This window comes from Strigops habroptila, chromosome 10 (genome assembly GCF_004027225.2).
Source record: "Strigops habroptila isolate Jane chromosome 10, bStrHab1.2.pri, whole genome shotgun sequence".
Lineage (NCBI taxonomy): Eukaryota > Metazoa > Chordata > Aves > Psittaciformes > Psittacidae > Strigops > Strigops habroptila.
Genome location: NC_046359.1, coordinates 25,330,159 through 25,347,926, shown reverse-complemented (window position 1 = coordinate 25,347,926; position 17,768 = coordinate 25,330,159). Strand labels below are relative to the sequence as shown.

At 32.8% G+C, this 17,768-nt stretch overlaps 1 protein-coding gene across 1 annotated transcript in view; it reads right to left on the bottom strand.

Moving 5' to 3' along the window:
• DNAH8 (dynein axonemal heavy chain 8) overlaps nucleotides 1-17,768 on the bottom strand; it is a 142,609-nt gene that overhangs the window by 85,968 nt on the left and 38,873 nt on the right. Inside the window, 16 exon segments of the mRNA XM_030499954.1 lie at nucleotides 465-689; nucleotides 2,553-2,714; nucleotides 3,000-3,104; nucleotides 3,693-3,795; nucleotides 3,943-4,106; nucleotides 4,212-4,365; nucleotides 4,718-4,917; nucleotides 5,765-6,005; nucleotides 7,692-7,829; nucleotides 8,705-8,805; nucleotides 9,976-10,038; nucleotides 10,634-10,747; nucleotides 11,746-11,850; nucleotides 13,707-13,942; nucleotides 15,995-16,121; nucleotides 17,216-17,406. Of these exon segments, the coding sequence (XP_030355814.1) occupies nucleotides 465-689; nucleotides 2,553-2,714; nucleotides 3,000-3,104; nucleotides 3,693-3,795; nucleotides 3,943-4,106; nucleotides 4,212-4,365; nucleotides 4,718-4,917; nucleotides 5,765-6,005; nucleotides 7,692-7,829; nucleotides 8,705-8,805; nucleotides 9,976-10,038; nucleotides 10,634-10,747; nucleotides 11,746-11,850; nucleotides 13,707-13,942; nucleotides 15,995-16,121; nucleotides 17,216-17,406 (2,429 nt within the window).

Sequence of the window (17,768 nt, the reverse complement as noted above, 5' to 3'; positions counted from 1 at the left end):
AATAAACTAGGAGATACAGACTGATGCTGCTAAAATCGCTGTAACTCTAGAATAGGTGGAGATAAAGTACAGCCTAGTCCCATCTACTGGGATTCTCTAACAAATCATGAGGAAATTATCTATGATGATAAAGCTATAAAACCCTCAGCAGACTTTTAGTTATGCAAGTAAGAGCAACACTACAGTTTTTCAAAGAAAGGACATACTAAAATGTTTTTGTCTATCAAAACAATTGTGTAGGAAGAAGTGGAAAATTGAAATATTCTAAGAAAAGTGTAAAAATTTGGAGCAAATATTTGATGGTAGAATTGATGGATTTTATTCTAGTTTAAGCAAAAATGTACTATTTTTAGTGTGGTGAGATTATTGACATCTCTGTCTTACAAACACATGCTCATATGTGTAACTGAAGTTACCCCATCTAAGAGAAATTATTATGACAGAAATCAAAATCTATACTTTACCAAATCATCAAAAATATCACGCTGATGCACATGAATGGTAATAAGCGTTTCGTATTTCACTCTGTCATACTTGGAAAGATCAAGTGTGGTCTGGCTAATCAACATATTCAGAATCTCTAGAAATCTCATATTGGTTATTTGCATGATTTTTCTGTCCTCTTTAGCATTCTGTAGAGCTTCTTCTGAATCATTTGTCCACAACATTTGAATTCCCAGTAACCCAACCTACAAATTTAACATGTGGAAAAACAAAACAAAACAAAATAAAGCAAAGCCCACAGGAATCACTTGTTGAACAATAGCCTTATTACAGAAGACTTAAGCGTAACAGGAATAATAAACAGCGGTATAGAGAGTCCTAAACTATCACTGCATCCAGCATGATGCTATCTCACCAGGATACTGTGTCTGAGTTAATTTGCTCTGCTGTGGTACTGGAAACTCCTGAGAAAACATTAAAAAACTTTTTAGAAAATTTGTCATATACTGAGATATACATAAATTAAGGATGAGTCTCAGTTTCACTTAAAATCCCTCAGTGTACTGCGGTATCACAAACATAAACGGGTCTTAAATTGTAGGGAGAAGTCCTTCTGAAAATTTCCCATTGCCAATTGGTAGCTAATTAAAGAACATTTTAAAAAAATATGCCATCCATTTCTACTGAATATGGGACGGATTGCTATCTTTCTAAAATGTCATGATTGCAGAGCAGCCTAGAGCACATTGAACTCAAGTTATTTGGCCTCCAAATAAATCTAGAGAGTTAAGGATGTTGCATGTAAACTACAGTCTCAGATTGATTTCGATTTACAATACTCATGACAAAACAGGATCAACAAGAACTATATCAATACCTTTTTTCCCTCACATTTCTGCATTGACAAGGTACTAAGACCTAAAAATTTGACTCACCCACTCTTTCTACTTTTCTATCTCCCTATACTTGTAGTCAGTAGATTCTAAAACAAATTCATTTTAGAATGACTGATTAGTCAGAGGGGAAAAAAATAAATCTTTGGATACGTCTTTTCATGCTACCTATAACAGAAGCTTTGAGACAGGAAAAGACAGTTTGAATGAAAGAAAACATTTAAAATATTTGTCAGTATTTAGCCCAATTTCTTTTCTGTCCTATAACATAGCTCTTCTTTCTGTGTACTCTAAATTTCTTGGCCAAAGTCCATTCTCTTCTTCTTTCCCCAAACCCCCTCCCTTCTAACTCAAACAATTCTTTGAAAATAGAAACATTTGGATTAGCAAGACATGGCAAAGAAGATCTTTGCAGATGGCAATAAAGCCACTTTAAAATGTCTGACATGCAAACAAGACAGTCCTTTTCTGTTTAAAGAAAAGTAGTAGACTTCCTAAAATAAATACTGCTGAGATTATATATGTCATAAATAGAGCTTTAAGATAATTCTATTAAATATTTAAGTGTACTGTTTGGTTGGGTTTTTTTAAATTAGCTATGTATTGGCCAGTTTTAATATTTGCAGAATTCCTATTAAAAAAAATTACACCCACTACTGTACTTATTAGCAAACTACAGTCAGAATTTGTACAGGATGGGGAACAATTCATTACTTGTTAATGAAATTTATGAATTATCAAGAAGATGGAGGTGTTTCTAGGCAAACTAGAATCCTTCAAGATAGGCTTCTACAAGACTGCATTATCATAGTGACAAATATATGAACTATGAGGTAAACCTTGTAAATGATGAGACAAATAATCATAACTCCTGCAATCTGAAGTTAATCAGAACTAAATCAATCTGTACATGAAATTTTATCTGCATTTGAAAGGGGTTCAATATCCAGAATAGAACAGAAAATACAAGCTCTACTTCATATTCTTCATGAGAAGGAAAAAGTAATTTTAAAGTAGGTTACAAGAAAAATACTATGCTATATATAGGGTACCAAGATCAAACTAATTAAGGATTGGCCTTCTACTGAGTAGATCCTTAACATTGTTTCCATTATAAAAATTCCCTCATATAGACAATCCTATATGCTCTGTACCACCCACCTCACAACACACACAAACCCAGACTGCACACAAATATACACCCTGTAATCTCACCTGTGCTGGGAATTGATTAATAAAATTCAGCAAGTGATATCCTGGGTCACTAATTTGGTAATATGCTGCCCTAATTATGCCATGCAATGACATTTGCTGCACACGCAATAAATCCTGCAACCAAAGTTCTACGGGTCCTTTTGCAATCACTGGTGTGTCCAGCTGCAAAGTTAATAAAAGAAAAAAGTACAAACTAGAACATAGTTACCAAACTAACAAACAATGTTAGTTATTAAATAGTCACTAAATATCTATTCAAGACAATTACAGATTTCATAAACATACTATAAATTTATTTAATGAAGAACTATTACAGTTTTGTTACACTAATCCTTGAAATGTTCATTTGTAATTAAGAATAATTGAATTTAATATATACTTCTATGTTCAATAATAGAATGATTTATCTATTAACAACATTTCTGGAAAAAATATTCAAAGAATTACTGGAATTTTTTCTCCTTCTCTTGATATGACTGCCAGCATGCGATCATAATCCTTTTGGTGAAATTCTACTTCATTTATATTGTCAGATATGGAAACCAGATGTGGCTGTAAGGATAATTCAGAAGTCATTCAATGTAATTACATAACATTAGCAAACAGAAAAAAAAAATCTCAGACAAGGTTATCATGCAAAGATTCATCTGAGTCTACAGATGGATTTCAGGCCATTTATACGTAACAATTGCAGTAATGGTTGTGTAGGATTTTATCTTCATTGCAGTTTTTTTACGGTTTCCAGAGGTGATCTAGCAGAACAGAGAACACCTATTGTGTGAGATCAACTATTTTACCTCAATCAACCTTCAGTTACAATCCAGACTAGCTGGAAGAATTTTCCAATATGCAAAGCAGAAAAGGCTCATAGGGCCCCTTCTGTTATTTAGTTGTGAAAGGAGCCAACAGGAAATCACTTGATGGAACCATATTCTAAGTGTTCTGAATTCTGAAGATTTTTTTAAATTACAAATATTGATTTCACATTTTGCTAAAGCCTAAAGAGCAAGCAGTGAAAATTTTTCTCAAGCAAAGTTTATGGGAAGAAAATGGTTATACTTTAATCTATTAAACAGTTTTACTTTTTTTTTTTTTTTTTTTTTTTTTTTTTACAAGCAGAAAATATCACTAAGGTCATACCTGAATTGTATGAGAATCACTTGCTTGTCCAAGAATTTCAAGAAGTACAGGATCAGAAACAAAAAAGAATCTAGGAAACAGTAGTCTTTTCTTCTCTAAATATCTTTAAAATAGAACGAGATTTTTATTAGAATATTTCAGGTCTTCAATTTTTTTCTACATAAGGGTGAACGTAAGATTGAAATACAATTAATATTTCATATAAACTATTTACAATATAATAATGCATTAAAAATTAAGCAATTCATACCCTGTAAGCGATTTCTGACATACTTCCAACTGTTCATGTAAATAAGGGAGAAGTTGCTCCATAGTCTCATCTCCAACACAGCATTCTACTACATTTGGGATTTCATGAGCTCGTTGCATTATTCTTATCCACGATTTGTCAATATTCTGAAAACGCTTTGCTTCCTATACATAGCAAAAAAATTGAGTATTTTCACAGCATGATCTGTTGGAAATTATTACACGGATAGGTTTTAATACACAGTAATAGGCAAATATTGTAAAGTTTACCTGAGGTAACTGTTTTGCAATATCTCCTCCTACAAAAACAGCTTCAAGATAAACCCAGAGGTTCTGCACAACCAGCCATTCTTCAATTATGTCTGTAGAGCTGCTTAGTTTATAAACCCAGCTCTGAATGTCCTTTTTAAATGGAGCATTGTATCTAAAGCAGGATGAAAAGCAGAAATTATTTAATTCTAAATAAAGGTATTAAAAAATAAATACTCACAATGGCGAAAACACCAAACCAAAACAACACTTGTTTCACTTGGAGCAAGAAAAATCTCATAGAAATCTTCTACCAGCTCGATTACATTCAAGCATACTGAGACAATAGTTTGCTACCAATACAGGGAAGTCTTCCACTTGAGTAAGTTTTTCATTAGACGTAACATTCTTTTTCATTTAAAAATAATGTTTTATTCAAAACATTACTGCTGATTGAGCCTAATAATAGTACAGTTGCTACGTCAGTGTATTTCTCAAAATACCATACACAATAAATTTAAAAGTACCTATTGGTCAGTAAAGAGCCAAGAATCATTAAACTATCCTCCATCAACATTATAATTTCTGATGATTCAGTTCCCCTCAACATTAACTCTCCTCTCCCTTTGAATTGTGAAAAGCTCAGAACTTGGCTTCCCCAAATCTCAGCTACTTGAGATAGTTTTGCTTCTATATCCTTTTCCTTTGTAGCAGATATGCATATATCCTGTAAAGAGAAAACCATTTTTTAGAACCTCCAATCTTCAGAAATTAAATATTTCCTATTATTACACATCTAGTAATGGAATATTTAAAACAATATACTAATTTTATTAAATAGTACAGAAATGCGTTACATAATTGCAAACACACACTACTAAATTTACTATTAAATTACATTTACGGGTAACTGAAAAACACACACTTGGAAATGCATGGATATACCATTTGTTTGGCTTCATATTTTGTTATTTCTGTGTAATGAGATTTCTGAATCATCATTTCTACAAAGTTTAGAATAGTCATGTAGACTCCACACCAGATGAGCTCTCAGTCTTCACACATTTCAATTTACAGAATCACATAATCCACAAATAGTTTGGGTTGAAAAAGTAAATAAAGATGTGGAAAAGTATTCATATTGTATATTAATAAGCATGGAACCTTCCTCTAAAATTTATGATTACTTTACAAATTGTTAAAGCAACCACACAGTTAAAAAATTAGGTGACCAGGATCATTGGAAGTTTTTGGTGGTTTTGGGTTTTGGTTTGGTTGTTCCCCCCCACATTTAAAAAGGATGAAAAAACTCATAGAAAATAGGGCCAGGAAGAATGTGAAAAGATCATCTAGAAATAACTGTCCAAAGATTCCAGCTGCTACCTCTGCTGTTCATATGGATAAGAACTTCTAAATAAAATACAAATTATTTTAAACTACTGTGGCCTGACTGAATGTCAAGGACTTTAACAAAGTAAAATATATTTTTAGAAAAGGTGATAATTTTATAAGTAATCATATTATTTTTATTGACAATATAAAATGAACAAGGAGGGAAAAATGTATGTACCTACCTCAATATCATCTTTATTTTTAAGAATTGGTGCTTCCATTATGTTTCGCAGGCAAAAGGTATCAGATTCTACATCAAATTGATGTCCTGTTGTTTCAGCAATACGATCCCAGTGTCTTTGCTTCATTGCTTTGTTGGTCATCATTTCCAATAAAGGACAAGACTCGCTAAAACTATCAATTTTTTCCTTGAGATCTAAAAATGCTTGCCAGTGTTTCAGTCCTTTAGGCAGTCTATGACACCTGCAGTTGAGTTTGATACAGTAGTAAATGCCTTTTTATCAAAATCAGAATTGTTTAAACATTTTAAAAAAAGACAAGGAGATATGAAGTAGTTTGTATTGAGCTCAAAAGTTTCTATGTAAAATTCCAATTTGTGTCAATTAACCTACCTTTTCAGGAAAAAATAATGCAAATGCCCTACTAAGAAATTATAATTTGTAACAGTTTCAACCACTGATATGTTCTTTCCAAATAACAGAAATATCACAGTTTGCATTAAAACATAGCTTAAGTGCTGCTTATCATCACAAATTCTTTATTGGTAAACAAAAAACCAAAGCAAAATTAGTTAAATTTCACATATGCAATCCCTGTGCAAATCTAATACCTACTTCAATTTACAATACCAGTAATACACATGGCACATATCAACATATCACTTTGGAGATATATGTGAAAATGAGAAAGACATCACCACCTTCTCATCTACTTTGGTTAGTGGTCCTGAAACTATTCTCTAAGAAAATTAACATTATATACTTCTAAAGTGGAAAACCCCCAGCGAAACAGTTTAATGAATAATCACCTCTGACCACACTTTTACAGAGCCTACACACTAAAAAGCAATTTTTAAGCAGCTGACCCATCACAGGAATGTCCTTTATGTAATTTACATGCATTTATATGTATATAATTTATGTAAATTACAAAGTATATTTTTAGCAGGAAAAGTAACAAAGCCTGGCTCATACTTCCCTTGGGTTTGCACCCTTTGTCACTTAGCTCTCTAACTCCCACTGATATAATTTCATATTTTCTTCATATCAGGTACAATACAGCAGTCCGTGTCTGTTTTCAAACTATGTTGGTGCTGTGTGGTTGCCAAGAGACTCATGTTGACTAGCTCCCTGGTTGTTGTCAAACAGAATGTTTAATACTTGCCTTGCTTCCCCTGAGAGGGGAAAGTACTTTGTGTCTGATTTTGGACTGCTGTGAAGTTTTGACTTTTATAAAACTCATAGGCCTTTTTTTCTGTTTGCAGCCATTCTTTTCATTCATTAGTAAAGAGCTAATGTCAGGTTCAATGATTTGTGACACAGGAATCACATACAGCAAAGAAGAAGATTTTGAATGACTTACTGTAGGCTCCAGAGCTGAAAGCCCTGTTATTGAGTCTTGTGAACCAGGAGATACAATTTTACACAAAGATACTGCCAGTAACGTGTCAGCAATATTGTTACTGCAATATTTAACATTTTTACTGATTAAATACATACTATTTAAGACACTCAGCATTGTTACTATATTTGAAATTGAATACATTTGAAATTTAAAAAGGATAAAATATTCTAAAAAACTCAGAAATGTCATTCTTGCATTCAGGACTTAAAGATCAATGGGCTAATCCTCCTAGTTGAAGAACACATCATTTACTAATAAACTTTCAGGTCTCCTAACCCCTTGGCTGATTTAGCCAAGACGACTGACTCTTCAACTGATCATATGCCCTTCAGTTATCAGAACTACAGGTAAAAGGCTGATTAACTAAAAGTATAGTGTTATTCCACTCTACCTTGAAGAATCTTATTACATTATGATAAATCTTACTCATGGAAGTTTTGTATTTAAATAGATCAAATAGCTTTACCAAAGTCACCTAAATTTTAATGCATTTAACGTCTGTTATAATTCATATTATGAACATACCTGTTTTGAAAATCTAGAAGTTCAGCATTAATTTTTTCAATATCTACATCTGTCCAAAGTACCTCATAATAACCTTTGATACTATTTATTACGGTATCATATAACCCATACAATTTCTGAAGCAAGCCTAACTCCTTCCTGGAAAAAAAACCCAAAACATTCCAATAATGTCAGTCAGTAATTCAGATATCTCACAACAGTTAAATAAAAGGTATATGTATTAGTACTACAAAAAATTGAGGTAGACCAATTAGATTATTTTTCTTAATGTAGAAAAGAACACTTTAGGAATAAAATCCACAAAAAAGAGCAGGCAGTTGTGCTAAGGACCTAATACCACACTAAATATATCAGGGAGAAGTTTTGCTTTACTCTAGTTCTATAAAACTTCCATTCATCCAAAAGGATCCTAGTTTATATATTCTGAGCTGGCTCTGCAGTGCAAGGCAGAGCACGGCAAGTGGGGACCATTCGGAGGCACTGCTCTGAATCAAATTAATTCTGAATCTGAATTAAAATGCTGATCTAAAACGTCCAGAAAGGGTTATATCCTCATCTGCTGTGAATCATCATCAAACAATTGAAATGGCTATTGCAAAAACTTTAGAACCTGATTGTCATTTGTACAGCTTTTCAAAAAATTTAGTCTTTCATAAAAGCTCTAGCTATATTTTTCACATATGGTGATACACTGACTTGTCATTGCCTTTTCCTTGTTTGTTCTTTGTTTGTTCTTTATACCATAACTTAATACTGAATACTATACTCATCTACTTATATATATTTATATTTATACATTTCAAGGACATAATATTCTGCTCCTTCATATAATATTTACATGTAGTAAAATAATCCTGTATGGTTCTGTTACCATAATAAATAAAATTATTTTTTATTGACAAATTAATTAGACTTCTAAAATTTCCATATTGTTATATTTCCCTCTTTGGGGTACCCTAAGCCTTTCTAACATACTTAATAAACACCTAAGACCGCTGTATTTCCACGTTTACCTGACTTTATGCAAAACTGGGTACTCTGTGACAGGCAATCCAAACAACTGTTCACCAGATGAGTACGTGATAAACTTTCTCCACAGGTCATCAAAGTTAGCCTGATAAAATTAGATTTAATACAGACAAAATGAAAAAAATGTTTATAATACGTTTCAATTTAATCTTGTCTAATAACAAATCATTAAACAGCTCTAAACTTGTCTTAAAATAATTCCATTAGAAGTGTATGTAATAGAAAATATTTTAGATCTAAAATTTTGAAGAGTTCTCATGTGACATAATACTAAAATCCATATATTGAATTCAAATAGTGAAAGTTTACATAAGAAGCAATAATTTGAAGAAGCATTTTATAAAAATGGGATGTGAAATGAATTCCACATCATCAAGGGGAAAAAAAAAAAAAAAATTGTATCAGACGGTAAAATACACAGCCTGAAAAAAAAGCACTGAAGAGGGCCAAAAGATAAAATTACTTTCAAAGTATAACTGCTGTCCAAAGGATATGATCAACATAGAAAAATGGAATGATGAATGATTTTGCCAGTTAGTACCCATAAGTATAAAGCATTCTTCTGACAAAATAATAAATACTGCAAATTCAGCCAAAACCACTCAAGTTTCAGTATATATTAGATGCATTAGAAGGTGTAAGCACCTTCTGTTATTTACTTTCAGAAACCTGCTTTTCAGAAATTCTGAATTTACATTTTACAGAGTCTATACAATATGTAAGAGATTGAGAGAAGTCCTGTTGAAAAAAATCTTCAAGTTCCTATAGCTTGCAGAGAAAGAAGGTAGGATTAAAAGTAAACTAACAACTGGTTTTGGACACATGAACTAAGGTTCATAACAAACAAATATCAAGTTGAAAGACAGTTATCTAATGGAAAATATGACCTTTAAAAGATCAGGTTATGTGACTGATGTAACCTAGCTTCTTTTCAGTCATTATCGAGTTGTCGTACTTGACTCTTCTCTCTTCTACTGCTTCTATTACTTATTATTAAGTCAATAATTTTTGCTCACAAAACATAAAGAGTGAAGCAAGGTTACACATCAATCAATCAATCAATCAATCAATCCTTCCACATTAAGGAAAATACTGCATGATAGAAACTAAAGTATAGTTAACATAATATTACAGAGAATACCCACCAAAACACATATACCAAAAATTGTACATGTGTCTGTCCTAGGTTCAGCTGGGATAAGCGACAGCAGATCTAATTTTAATTATTTGGAAACTTCATAGCTTTTTTTCTTACCTGAAAGATCTGTAGTCTATTACTGGCTTCCTGAGGTGGAATATTTGGAGCCATAGGTCCTTCCTTTTAAACAAGCAGTTAACAAAAACTGAATATTAGATCTCAAAGTGACTGAAGGACATTGTATATTTACAGGTCATCACAAAATGCATATTTTTTTGATAGTTAAAATCCAATAAATTATGTTTCTTGGTAATGCAATACTTAAAATGGTAAATCTAAGAAAATAGAACTTTAATGAAATTAAAAATTCTTTAGCTTAATTAAACTCAATAGAACTAGACTTTCATTTCTCGTATTTTGTTCTTCTGAAAATCAAACACGGAGTGGCCTGAGACCATCTTTTCTAATGTTGATATGTGAGCAAAGATACCATGTGTGCTACAATTTCTAAGTTGATTTCTATGATGTTAGTTAATTTGTAAGTTAATATTTCATGGCAAGTTGTACCACAGGGATTCTTTTCTTCCACTGCAGAGTGGTGTGCATTGCTGTTTCTTCATACTGAAAAGTCTGATCTACAATGCTGACTGCTTAGCAACCATGGCATCGAACATCCAGTAGCTGAGCAGTATAAAATACCAGCACCCAACAGCCGCAAACCAAAAATATTGGAAAACTAACTCAAGTCTTACATATAACTACTAAATTCACTTACAGTTTCATATGACACTTCAAAGCTTGACACATCCTCCCGAAAAACTGTGACTGATTCTAGCAAATTAGTCTTAAATTTGGGCTGAACTTGAATCAACTCATCTTGAACTCTGATCTGACGTGCAAAAGATTAAAATCAAAATTATTTCTTTCAAAATCAGGAACAGATATCTGAATTACATAGAATATAAAATTATAAATAAATGTATGAAAATACTGAATAGAAATTACAGCTAAGCAGATATTTTTCCTTTTATGGCACTCCTTGTTTGGTTTTTCACATGAAAAGTGGAGAAAAAACAAACAAAAACCATAATTAAATCTCCCCACCACCTTTACGTGAACATGCTTCATTACAAGTGGGTGAAGGAACAAAAGGACATAGAAAAGGGGGAAAAAGATGCTGCTATCTTCATTCCCTCCCTCCAAAAAAATTCTCAAAAGCCAAAGTGATAGCGTCCTCTTCCTCACAGATGGTTCAGATTTCTCTTTAAAAACTCTTATTCTTTATTCAAAAGCTTGAGATAAAGAACCAAGAACTGTGTGAAATGCAAATGTAAAATATGCTCTTGACTCCTTTTCAGAGTGATTAATCTGTGGGACAGGTTCTAACTTAATTGCTCCAACAACGTATCTATGCATTTCCATCTAATGTTCTCAATACTCAATAAATGTTGAGCTTTTGTGGGATATAAGGCTGTCTTAAACAATACAGGTAAATGTGCCATCACCACTTCAGGGCAGGGGCAGTGGCAGAATATGCACTTCTTAAAAACCAGGTAATCTAAAGGTAGTAATCTTCCTGATCAGACAAGAATGACACAAAACCTGGAAATGAAGGAGAGCAGAAACAGCAGAGAGACATAATACATTCCTCATTTTCTCACAGGTTATAAGCATATATCTAAAAGCTACAGTAATATCTAAGTATTAAAGAGCTCTATAAAAGTAAAATTAGAAAATTAACATACTAATAAAAGGCATAGACACTAGTATGCAACTGAGGCTGAGTGAGAAGACAGACTAGAGTGACAACTGGTCCTACATTGTCATTTATACTCTGAAAGAAGCACATGAAGGCAAATGGAAAATAACATAGTTTTATACACTTACAGCTTTTTTCTGTAATTTCTTAAAAGAATATCTGAGTGAGTCAACTCCTTCCGATTCTTCTTTTGTAACCTTAATTTCACATGTATTTAAAATGGCATAGGCTTCCTAGACAAAAAAATAAAATCTTAGGAATGATGCCTTTTAAATTCATTTGCAGGAACATAGAACCAGTTTCTAAGAAACATTTCAAAGAAAGTCTGTTCATGTAATTTATAGATACTTATTTGGTTTTTTTTTAAATAGGGATAATGACTGAAAAACTAGGGAACAACAGCAAAAATATTTCTTCAAAGATGTCTTCACTGAAATACTAGAAAACAATATACAAACACCATAAATTTAATATTATAAATACATAAAATTTTACCATTTCAATGGTATTTTTATTCCACCTGAATGTACAAGTTATTTTTTCCTAACTCTGAATAATTATGCTCACTAAACTATATATTTTTAAATGTTTTGCCACACCACCTCTAAAATATTTATTACTGTTTGCCAAACTATCAAATGCCTGAATGTGTATCTGTTACAGAGTGAACCTTTTTCAACACTCGTTCTCATTAACAACTCATTTGCCTGTCTTCTGCTTATTATTCTGTTCCTACACACATGGCATTATTTAAAAATAAGATTATTTTCATATTTCATAGTCTCCCTGAACCACTGAAGTTGAAATGGGCCTCCGGAGATTGCCTAGTCAAGTTGATCAGGCATGATTCTTCCTTGATAGTCAATCTCCTTTGAGCCCTACTTTTCCTTGCATCAAGCTCTCCTTCCTTCAATCATGTTCTAGTAAGAAATATAAAGACTAATGACCCCATCAACAAAGTTCTAATTAAATCTGCCAAGAACAAAAAACCAACATTGAAATTACCAATCAGTTGCCATTGTTCTATATCACAGATATGTCTTTATTTTATCAGATCTATATTCTTTCATCATTTAAGGAAATCTCATAAAAAAAAATCTAAGACTTACTTGGTAACACCACTAGCCCTACTGATATTAATGGAACTCACTACCTTAATATAGAAAGGGCATAAATGCTTGCAAGATATATAGAATATGAATGGTTTGGGAAAGAGCCTTTAACCCAATATTCATATCAAGGTGCCAGGAGCAGTTGTAAATAAATAAGCAATGTTCATACTTCATATTTTTACACCTTTTATTTATTTATAAGTTTTGCATAATTTCCTACACTTGTAAAAGCTAGCAAATAGACAGTGCTGAATTCAGTTCCTCTTGCTCATTTTATTTAACATCTATAAGTATGATTATCATGACAACAATCCTCTGAAAGTTCCTTCTGGTATCATCTTAATAGAACAGTCCTCAAGAAAGAAAATGTTACTCTACAGCAATACAACTCCTCCTCCAGAAGGTGGATTACAATTTAACACAAATGTGTGCTATTAAGCTGACCATTTTAAAGTGTGATAATAAATACCAAATATATAACAAAAGAATGAGCTTCTTTTAGCTTCTTTCTTATAGGGAAAACTAAAAGAATACTGCAAGTTACTGACAGCATACAATGATGTGTGACTCCATTAATATATTCTGGTTATACTTAAAGAGGTCACATGATCAAGATGTTTTTTGATAGATGCAGAAAAGTTAAAAGGATTAAGACTAATGGAAAAGCACACAGCAAAAGGGAGACTACTGCTCTCTTATCTTCTGCTCTCATCTGCTAATTCCTGCATGTTGTCTCCTAGATTGCATTTATATTATAATTTGAGAGAGAATACTTTTTTTCTGTTCTGCATTTATACAGTATCTAGCTAAGTAATACTAATTAATAATTCATATTAAAAATAACAACAAAAATATTACTTTGTTTCCCATCTTCACTCTACATCCTTTAGGACAGTAAACTCATTGTTTGAGTTCTCAGGTTTTTTTATGACTCCTACTATATACTATTATTAATTAAGATAAAAAAGTCATCTTACTTCAATAGGTCCCAGAGTCATATCCATTTCTATTTCTTTATCACGTATGATAGATAAAGCTTCCATTGCGAATCTGACATCATCTAAGTCACGCAAAGGTCGAGACATTTTCTTTAAATATTCAGTTATGAATGACATCATATCTGTCATTTTCTTTTTATATTTCTCATTTAAATAATGACAGAGGAGCATCTTCCAGGTTTTGGCTTCAATTGCTAAAGCTGTTTGCAGTGGTCCTGATTTAAAAAAAAAAAAAAAAAAAAAATCAATCTTTTTTTTCGTGTAAAAAAAGCCCCCGCATCATCATTTATGGTTCTTTAACAGTAATTAGGAAAAGCAGACAGCCAATCCAACTACTGCATTTTGAAACAATTTAAACTATACTTAAATATATTTCTATTCTTGCACTGTATATTATGATACCTGTAAAACATATTGGTCAGCTTATCCAATACAACATATAAAGAAGATAAAAGAAGGAGGAAATGCCTACTTATTATTGTTGATTTTCAGATAGTACCTTTGATACAAATTAATCAAATGTTAATATACATTTAAGATCAATGTTGCTTAAATGGTTTATACTTGAAATGGCATCTTGCGATTTCAATATTGGGATTTGGAATACTCCACAACTAAAACTGTAAGGTGTCACATATCATATGCAGTTAATATATAAACACAAACCAACAGTGACGAGATAGAAAAGCCAATCATTTGCACTCTAACTTCTTATCAGAATAAATTCAGGTTTTAATAGACAGTATTTTGTACTCTGATGAAAGAAACCAAAAGATACTAGCAGCATATAACCTGTTTTACAGCAGATATAGTTTCTTCTTTAATAATGTTATCATTAAAATATGGTTCTTGAAGGTCAGAGGTAATTCAAGAAAAGTATTGTACACTGTCCAGAAACTAGAATATGTAAATGATAATAAATCAATTCCCAAAACTAAATTGAAACCAAGAAAAATACACGCTTCCCCGGATCACAAAAACATTTAATATCTTTGATCTTGAATTTAAAGGACTTGGCTCCCTCTGCTGCAGTGGTGACAGATGAGGGGATAGTGTGAACACCAACAATCTCCATATTCTTTTGGTTACACCAATTCTTATCACTCTTGGTCACATAATAATAGACAGCAAGAGTTATCCAGAGTGAATTACTTGGCTCCAGAGTGGTTTCATTAATAAGAAGTTGCACTCAGGAATAAGGATATTCAATTAGCAGTCTAACATTTATGCTTATTCACTGAAAGAAAGCTAGGGATAACACACCACCAAGATTCTGCAATGAACTCTAGTCATCAAAGGGTGCAGCTTCTGTCTTCTCCGATGTACAAGGAAGACAAATTGCACAGAGATGATTTCTCAGTCTAATCAATCTAATCTCTCAGAAGATGGGGGCTGCTCATTAGAAACATGGCCATACTATTATTTTAATATTTAGAAAGGGATACAATTATTACTTGTCCCTAGATAGCAACCATGATAATATTGGCCACAAAGTAAAACAAACAAACAAACAAACAACAACAAAAAACAGCGACACTGGTCCTGACATGTTAGCTTCTCTGTCATAGAACAAACAGCTTAATTCTTCAACAAGCAGTTGCCTGGAGAGAATGCATTTTTCATTAACAACAGTCACATCTGAGTGTTCTTCAGAGTAACATGATCAATCAGTACCAGGTTGCCAGGACCACAGAAGACCAGGTACTGAAGCACAGTGCCGTATAGAACTGAGGGAACGCATTCCAACTCCAGGTCTTAGTGCCAGCTTCTCTACCTTTAAAGACACTACAGGTAGACAGGAAAACACATGATATTCTGAGAGCTATGGATGCTAAACATGGGAATGGCTAAGTAGCCATATCTCCTGCTGAGCCAAAAACTGATACTGAAAAAGAAGCTAATTCAGCAATGTGCTAATCTTATGCCAATACCAAAGAAGGTGATTTATGGTTCCAATGCTCTTCATAATCACTCGCTGACTTGGTGCCAGGGATGAGTGCCAGGGATGATCAAGCCTCTATGATAACTTCACAGCCATGACAGAATTTAATTTTACTACTCCAAAGAGGAAAAAGGAGGGGGAATGGAAGGTTTTTTCCAGACAGATTTCTTAGAAGGGTCTGAATGAGTCCTGGCTGATCAGCCAGGGAGGTCTCTTCAGTAATCTCTATTCATGTTGTAAGCGCTTATTTCCAAGAATAAACCAAATAACATGACTATTATATTCATTATCTTACTGTATATGCAAAGATAAGAAAATGTCATACCTGTATGCAATTCAATTGGACCAAGAGGAATAGTAGGGTTTAAATCTTTCATCTCTTGTTCCAACTTAGCATAGTGAAGTATTTCTTCTTTAATTTCAGTCAGAGATGGACAGCTAGCAAAAAATTGCTGTGTGTAGTTTAAAAGGTCAATCAGCAAACATCCTTTCTCACATTTTTCATAAAACAAGTGTCAACAGTTATTCAGGAATTACTGAAAATTTATACAACTGGTTTTAGCCTTCTGTAACCTTGCTAACATAGTAAAATGCATGTGATGAGGCAGTCATGTTTATTAATTTCTGTCAGTTACTCTCAAGCTTGTTGGGAAGTTCCAATCAAATTTAGCAGAAAAACAGATATCCAAGACATGTAAAAAGCCTAACAGTTTCATGAAAACAGATGATGAAACAAGAGACCAAAAAATACATGTCCACACTTACAGAAAGATTACCCTGTTAGCCCAATTATATGGGAAACAATCACAATAAAACACATTTTCCTTCCATGAGCAGAACTCAAGCCTAGAACTGTTTTGTGATTCTGAAAAGCTGCAGTTCAGAAATGTTACACAAGAGCTGTACTCAATATGCCTATGTGGCATGGACAAGTAATAAATGCTGAAAGCTGTTTCCCACTTCTGTTCTTTTGTCTGAGAGTACCCAGGCAGGCAGTGGAAGGGTTAGCATAGTGCTAAAGAAAGAATGTAGAAACTATGGCATGTGTGTAAAAAACTGAACTGCATTATTATTGAGGCTTTCTATATAGCAGTATTGTTTTCTTCAGTAGTAACTAGATCAAACAAATAATATTTATTTGATTAGATTTAAAATTTTAATTAGACTAACTGTAAATTCTCAGTTCTGCATATAGAGTGGGTTTTCCTAGCCCACATAAACTGCACAACTTGCATTGCGACAGTCAAAAGATACCAGTGCTCCTGTAGTAAACAAGGTGATGCTATATTCACAGATCTATGCGTATATAATGTAGTCTATTAAATAGAAAATAGAAGCGTAGAAAACTCAATCCGAGGTTAAATAAAGTAGATATATTCCTTCTGCTTAGGAAATACACTACCATTACTGAAAAACAAAATAAGAAGTTCAGCTGTTAATGTGTTTTCTACATCTTTTTCCTTGATTGTTTTCCTTCATTGTTTTCTGATTTCAAAAGATAGGATTAATGAAGAACAGTCCTGTAGGTGATCATCATTAAACTCACCTGAATTTTCTCATCTCTATCTTCTGCCCATAGCACCTTATATTTCTGAAAGTCATTCAGAACTTCACTAGCTACTTCTCTTAGAGAATTCACAGAAGAAGAGAGAAGCATAACTAATTTAGAAACATCTTCATGTTCTGCAACACCTGAGTAAAAATTTCTTAGCTTTCTGGCAAGCACACCTTCAGCTCCTTCTGAAAATAAAATTATATGTAAATGAATGAATCATTAAAAGTTTAATAAGAATTCTCTTCTAAACCTATGCATGGCACGTTAAGTAATGATACTCTTCAGTAAGGCTGAATATCCTTCTTCAAATGTCTGTATGACTGCTTAATATGACAATACTAAATGCTAGCTCAGCCAGGCTCTATACAGCCAGAAGAAATTCAAGCTAGAGTGAATGTTTCCAAATGGCAAGAAAACAGTCTTCTTTATTCACAAATTTCATTTTCTCCACTGTAATTTAATTGTAACCAGAGTACAACAAAGCTTCATAAACATTCTGTATTATTTTATGTTTTTTAGAAATTAATACAGAGGCTTTTAATTG